General features: G+C 43.3%; 1 protein-coding gene and 1 long non-coding RNA gene across 4 annotated transcripts in view; both read right to left on the bottom strand.

Annotated features, from left to right (window-relative positions):
• Window positions 1-3267, bottom strand: part of efemp1 (EGF containing fibulin extracellular matrix protein 1) — a 17050-nt gene extending 13783 nt beyond the window's left edge. The window contains exons 1-4 of one of the 2 annotated variants that reach the window (XM_031841938.1): window positions 3050-3267; window positions 2409-2512; window positions 2162-2207; window positions 1677-1973 (exon numbers count right to left, since the gene is read on the bottom strand). In XM_031841938.1, the coding sequence (XP_031697798.1) occupies window positions 1677-1973; window positions 2162-2207; window positions 2409-2489 (424 nt within the window). In that variant the 5' untranslated portion in view covers window positions 2490-2512; window positions 3050-3267. Of the gene's footprint in view, window positions 1-1676; window positions 1974-2161; window positions 2208-2408; window positions 2513-3039 lie in introns of both variants that reach the window. The other variant, XM_031841932.1, reaches the window with a different exon arrangement.
• Window positions 3268-3399: 132 nt separating this feature from the next.
• The window catches only part of LOC116379494 (uncharacterized), an 11593-nt gene continuing 7516 nt past the window's right edge, over window positions 3400-7476 (bottom strand). For both annotated transcript variants that reach the window (XR_004212429.1, XR_004212432.1), the window contains exon 3: window positions 3400-6613. This is a non-coding gene — a long non-coding RNA (uncharacterized LOC116379494). The remainder of the gene's footprint in view (window positions 6614-7476) is intronic.

Genomic DNA, 7476 nt, shown 5'->3' on the forward strand with positions numbered 1-7476 from the left:
TGTGTGTGTGTGTGTGTGTGTGTGTGTGTGTGTGTGTGTGTGTGTGTCTGTGTGTGTTAGTGAGACAAAGAATAAATCTTCAAACCACTCCCCATTTGTAAAGATCAAAGAATCTTGCCCAAACACAATATCACACCCACACAATCTTCTGCAGCTACCAAAATCTCAAGCTGGTCACGGCCCAGAGAATATCTCCTGAAGGTTTACAGGCTATATGTGAGCACAGAGCTCGCTGCAGTATTATAAAGGTCTCCTTGATTTGCCCCTGAAGCAGAGGACCCCAACACTCAAGACAAGAACAATTTATTGTATTTTAAGAAGAAGCTGAACTCCGGCCAAAAACATCATGCTGCGAGCGACCAAAGAGTTTAGAAAACATGATATCACAGTGAGAAAAGTCGAGAAGCTTGCAACACCTCTGGCAGCTACGCATGGTTTAGCTGTTGATGACTGTCAGACAGATGGATGAACAGTTCACCTTTGGAGCTCTGCTTATTGAGGCTCTAAAGTCGTTAGCAAGTAATTATCAAATACCTGCTTGGCCCTGCTAGAGACACATTCAGACACATTCTTCCACGCAGCAGCACTGCATCTGGCCAAGTGCAACAAAAGCATACTACTGATATTCAGGAGATAAAAGCACTTCTCAATTTTGACATTTAAAGGTGCAATGTGTAAGATCTGGACAGAATGAACTGACATTATCAACAGAATGCGAAGAGGTCAAAAGTGTTGACGTTATCTCAAAGACGTACGTATTGCGTCTGCAACACAATACGTAGACGTCTTTGACATAACGACTGAAATGGGCATTGTAACCTCCCGCTGTGTCTCCTGGCGCTCGGGTCGGGTTTGCACTGGTTGAATGCGAGTTAATACAGCTAACGGCTTCCCGTGTAGCGGATTAAACGAAAATATGAATCATTTTCTAGTGTCTGCCACTTTGGATTTTATCCAGTAAACAAACTATCAAAGCTACGGCCCTCGGTTAGTGGCACAGTAAACCCAAAGGTGGCTAACATAAACCAAAGACCGACTCCACACGTAAAGATTAGTAGATCAAAGTTATTTTTGACGTGCTCTCAGAGTTTCAGCAGTTTGTTTGGTTGGATTGTGCTTATTCTTGCCCTGCTGTTAGTTAGTAGTTGGCTATTTCTTTTATAACTGAAAACTGTAACTTTAGATTAAATGGACCCAGAAGCAGAGGTGAAATGCTGCCTCCTATTTGTTTGTAGCATGAAGCCAGATAGATTTTACGCATTGCACCTTTAATTCTGCTATCATACTGTGGTAAAAAGCAGTCAGTACAGGGGATTTTAATCTGCACCCACATTTTTAGGCTGCAATCTGTCTCATGAAGGCCAAAAATTAAATCTTTCATATTCTGGAAGATTAAATAACTGAAACAACTTTTTTTTAATGGAGAGAGTGTGGCAGACATCCTTTTTCCACTTCTAGACCACATTTTGTGGTTACACCTCCTCTCTTGCTGACAGACTCCTATTTCTCTCCCGGGGAGCTTGTCAACACCACTTGCTGAGATAAGAGGATCCGTCTCTAGGTGTTGGTGTAAAGTCGAAAAAAATGAAAGGCTAGTTTTTCAAGTTACTTTGATGGTACTTTGTATCATCTTGAAGCTGAAGATAGAAGGGTAGTACCTGGGCAGCTGATCTTACCTCTGCAGAGGTTCTGCTCATCTGCAGTGTATCCAGGTGTACAGTGGATGGTACGGCTGGAATGAGAGACCCCCAGGTTGGCGTCAGACCATGGGAGAATAGGCAGGCTTGGTGGAGCAGCAGGGACAGCAGGGACAGGAGGGATAGGTGGGATGGATTCCGGCAGCGGCACTTGCTCGCCGTCCTTACTGATATAGATGACGGCGTTCTTGGGGAGGCAGAGGTATCCACCAAAGTGGTTGATACACTGCATCCCTCCCTTGCAAGCATCGTCTAACGAGGCACACTCGTCGATGTCTGACAGGAAAAACAGGAAGACAAACAGGAAGATATGTAATTTCCTGTGGTGGAATTATTCCAATTGGTTAAAATGACAACTGATATTAAGCTTGGTTGAAAATATATGAAAAATAAAAACACAATTTAACTCATTAAGCATGAAAAGCTGCACAAACGTGTAATAACCAATGCTTAACATTTCTCACCTCTGCACTGCTCTCTGACTGTGTCATACTCATACCCTTCTGTGCACTGTGAAGGACAGATAATGATTACCACGAAATTATACATATTTGAGTGTCCTCTCATGTGTGTCAACATCATATGATAAAACAATAAAAGCATGAACCCTGAGGTCTCCATCAGCTACTAGTACACAGCATCTCCAACATGCCGAGTTGTGTTAAACCTACACAGAAAAACACTGAATGATAAAAGAAATCTCTCACTTACTGAGTATACGACCGGCTCCTCAGCCTCCTGAGAGAGGACGTGTGTGAAAACCGCACAAAGACACACGCAGATCCCCAGCATGTCGACCAAACGTCGGAGCAGCACTGTAACGAGATGCAGAGGAACCAAATGGATAGAGCGTGCAAGATCATTTTTCGCTTGACAAGTCTTCAAGTTTTAATACCAGCTATTACATCATTGATGGCATTGCTTAACGAGTCCCAACATCTCCCGCTGCTGGCGTGATGTTTATGTTGGCACTGCTCCAGCCAAATCTGCGACTTCAACTAAGTGAAGTGTTTTTCTGCTGTTTTTCTCCAAAAGGATTAGTGCGTAATACGCGTAAAGATCGTGCGTAAACATGCCCTCCTGTGTCAGTCAGTGTCAGGAAAATGAACGACTTAATCAGCCGTGCAGAGCTCATGTTGACAAAAATTCTGTATTTGCACAAAACATGTTCAATTTAAGCCTTGTTTCAAGATACACTTGTTACAGATCAATTCCCTGAGAACAAGCGAGCTACATCAGAAACAAGTGCTACCGCAGATTTGTTCAACATTCGTCGTTATCTAATCAGAGCGCTGTGCTGTATGCAGTAGCTTTGTCATCCCGTGGCGCCTTGGAGACGTACCTGCAATTACCTGCGGATCTCCAACTCTCCTGGCGCGCTGAAGAAAACGTCCCCGGTTTATGTTTCGGTCGCAATCCGAGAGTATGCGCGTAGCAGACTGGCGGTTATATGCAAACGGTGCAGTGGATGTTAGATCGTTGTCGGAGTGCAAGCAGCACTTGTGATGAACATGCGGCTCGTATAGTATGACATGCTGGGGGCGGTGTACCGGGCAGGTTGAGGTCCGGGTTTCTCTCTCACCGGGGAGCAGTAAACGATCAGCAGGCTACAGTGGCTCCCTCTATAGACTGATGACTAGTGATAAAATACGGCACTCCTCATAAAACACCGCTATCAAATGAAAACTCAGCTCAAAAAAAATCCATTATTACACCTTACTCATTATATTGCTGCACAGAAACATATTCCCATAATAAGAAACCAAAGTAAAATGAGTTAAGGTTACCAATATGTCTGCTTTGGCTCCCATACATTAAACATTAAACCTATAATTTATTGCTGTATTAACACATTATAGATTATTCAATTAAGCTTTCATAAAATATGTCTATGTTTATTGTACCAGTGTTCTTTTAACAACACTGTAGGGAGTTTGAAGTGAAGAGGAAATGTGGGGTCATACCCCTTTCAGTTTTTATAGTCTACTCTACACCATTTCTGCATGTTATTTTAAGAATGAACCTCCATGACTTTTGGGGTTGTAACATGCATACCCTGTCATGCTGTGGGGGATATGTACAGTATGTGTGTGCAGCAGGTGTTAAAATCAAATCGTGTGTTGAAGACCTCCGTCAGCAACCATTACATTAGCCTCCAATACATTTCATGGTGTTTACAAGATGCCTGCGCTTCAGGAACATCTGCTGGAATTGGCATGGCTTCCTGGATTTCCCATGGGCGAAGAGACAGGAAGTGATTGTGTTTGTGTGTGCGTAGGCATGTGTGTGTGCCAACTGCTTGCTGATACAAGTGGATAGAAATGGACTTGGCGCCACCTCCTTTAATGCTGACCTTCTGACCTTTCCTCACAGGGTGTGGATGACATGAGGATTGCAGATAGATTGTGCATGGTGCGATACCCTGCAGGTGCAGGGTCAAACTCATGTCTTTTCCTGGCAGAAATCAGATTATTTTCTACCAAGACACAAGTCCAGTATTTAATCTTTAAGGCGAGTGCTTAACTTGCAATCAGAGAGCGTTTACCGGGTTAAACACATCAAAACTATACAAGAATAAACTACAGAATATGCAAATAAAACATGGATGACCCAAAAAAATAACTGCGCAAAGGCTCGACTCTTCATTAAAAGTTTATTTTACTTGGCAAGCTATTTAACAGATGCACAAAAAAGACAGAGACATTGAGATAAAGCACTTGATTAATCAAAGTAGCTTATAGAGATTAATAGAAGAGGTTATCCAAGATTTATGAAAGAGAGGATGAGAGCACATTCCCCTAGGTCCTGTTCCTCCCTGGAAACCACATGAGAAAGTCATGCTTGCAAATCACGGAGGCGAAGCACAAGTGTTGGTGTCCCAACACACAAAGGGCTAATTCACTAGTGAGGTACATTTTTCAGAGCATAAAAGGAGCCAGTACTCTGATGTTTCTTTCGATGCTGAAGGCAATGCATCAGGTACTGTTGGCAAATGAGCATCAGCCAATCAGTTCCTGATGCAGTATCATCCACATCAGAAAGTTCTTCCTTCACCCCAACATAACTGCAGGGGCAACAAAAGGTGAGGAGTTCACAACACATTTTGACCCTCTGCAATATCTCTTCATGGTAAGATGAGTGACACAAAAATACTCATTAAAACAAGCCATTATTATTCTTTTCATGCTACAATAATTCAATAGCTACTGTACAGTACACATCATTGTAAGTCAAGATGGCAGCAGAAGCATCTGGAAAGTGAATTCATGCAAATTCAAAGTGGGCATGCATTATGAAAGAGCTGCAAGAGATGAGGGTGCACTTCAAAAGACTGTCGAAAAGACATTTTTTAAAAAGTGGGGAAGGGGGATGCGAGAGGAGGAAGAGCAGACAGAGAGGGTGCCTGTGAAATGCACTTGTGTAATTGCAGTGACATCTTCATTGAGAGCCCTCCATCTCTTTCCTGTGTGCTCCAAAGGGCGTCGCTGACGCCGGTCGATGGGGAGAGCAGCCGAGGCGCTGTGTTTAGCATAATCCCAGAGGCCATTGTGAGAGCAGCTAGTGAACGACTCACAGTTGCCAGCTGAGATTTCACCAAAACTCAGCAGAACACAAGGAGAAGGGGATGAGACGGGAAAAGCAGAGGTGGAGGAGGGGTAAACGTGGGGAAAGGACTCAGGCCAGAGACAGGAGGATTGACTGTGGCAATGAAGAAAAGAAATGCAGATGTGTCAAATATTACATTACATGGAAGCTGACGAGTAATATCTATTATAGGTATAGCGCTGTGTTGTAGGGGGATGGCAGGATTGTTGTAGGATCAGGGTGGTGCTGGTTATCTGTGGTGAGCGTGCAGCTTGCACAGCATCAAAGAGGCAAAGTATAAAGTGTGAAACATGTCGTCTTCCAGGTGGACTGCACCTGTTGGCCCTCATTCAGGACTGTAATTCAATAATACCCCTTTTTCTTCTTTTAAAACACCCACTAATTGTTTTGACTTGTAATAGTGAGGCATGAACAGATCAAGCTAATGTGTGTCATGGCAACATCTCTTCTATTGTGCAATGATCATTACCTTAAGCTAGAGCGTGAAATCCCCTTTGATCACCATTTCACATAGGTAGACAGTTTTTGAACCAACCTTTGGTAAACAGTTGGGTCTCCTCCTTACATGTTGCAGAAGACACTAAGATGAAAAATACTTTTCATTATATGGTTTGTGATAGAGACAACAGAGATGAAAAAAGACACAGTTTAAGGGTTTATATTAGCAAGTTCTTTTAAGGCATATAAGACAAACTGCAGAATCTCTCCAGGTGATTGTGAGAATTTAAAGCACCATCACAGTTGCCTGCAGAGATTACCCAGTCAGTCCGTAGATTCTTCACACTTTCACGACATTTGGGGATATAACATTGACTTACATTCATTTGCTGGAGACTCACCCTAACCGCTACCAGCCTAACCCTTAACCTTGCCCTTACCTTAAACCAAGTCTTCACCTTAAGTTGTAACGATTTACATTATGAGGACATGAATTTTGTCCCCATTGTGTCCCAAAAAGGAAGTGAGTCCCTACAATATGACTGTGTAATCAGATTTATGTCCCCCACAAGACGGGTAAAACATATATCCTATTCTGTGGTGGGCACGCTCTTATATCTATACGAGCAAATTGGCAGCAGACGGTTAACACCGATCAGAATAAAGACCAAGCTTTGACCCTGCCCCCCCCCCACACACACCGTTCCAAAAAGGTCCTGTGTTACCATGGTGACAGGGCCAAGGCACGTGCCTCCCTTTGTTGAGCTGTATCCTCCAGGGTCAGCCGCACACCCACTTAGAGGTCAGATAGCACCCAGGCCTCTCACTCAGGTCACCACTCACCAGCCTTCAGCCTTTGACCCCAACAAGCACTGAAACAAATTGAGAGATGGGGGAGAGAGGGGAGGCAAGATGGCAAAAATTAAAACATGTTTACTCAATAAATATGCACGATCACATGACAGTTTAGATTATTCTGGTACATGTATGCATTTGTTGTGTTTCAGGCGTTTTGAGTGCAGATTAGCAGTGTGGTCCCGTGTGGACAATGTACAGTATCGCAGAGAATCACTCCGCATGTTACAGTGTGTCTCCCTCTTGTGGTGAAATATAATTCTTTGAAACTGATTTTTCACACTGTGAACTAACTAATGAAGAGGAAATGCCCAAAAATGCATTATATGTCATATTAACGCTGAGAATTGTTGCACTGGTGTATCAAAAATACGATATACAGGCGCTACTGATAAGCCTTTTATCATTTAAGTTTTTTAAAGTCAGGTAATACTGGATTTTAACAAAAAATGTTACATTATGTTGACATATTTATCATGGTCATGCATAAAGCTTGCTGAAAAAGCCTCTTGAGCCAACCTCACTGTGTTTAATTAACAAAACACTAACTAACAGAATGTCCTTATGTCCACTTATGTCCACACATTTTGGAAAGTCTGTAGCCAGAGGTGCATGTTGGATGTTGGGATATTCAGGTCATCGAGTTGCAAAGTGTTGCTCAGGCGTTGACAAAAGAAAAATCTTAAGTTTATTAAACGGAACAGGCTGACAGTCCACACTTTGTTAGGCAGTGAATGAACAGAGTGGTTTTGACAGGCCTAACCTCTTAAGCTTCGGGTCCCACTGAGCTCGGCACAGCTAGAGCTAAATGCCATCTGTCCCAACATCATGAGCCCCCCCCCCGCCCCCCCCCCCCCCCCCCCCCCCCCCCCCCCCCCCA

Source organism: Anarrhichthys ocellatus, unplaced genomic scaffold (genome assembly GCF_004355925.1).
Source record: "Anarrhichthys ocellatus isolate YVR2014 unplaced genomic scaffold, GSC_Weel_1.0 scaffold3, whole genome shotgun sequence".
Taxonomy (NCBI): Eukaryota; Metazoa; Chordata; class Actinopteri; order Perciformes; family Anarhichadidae; genus Anarrhichthys; species Anarrhichthys ocellatus.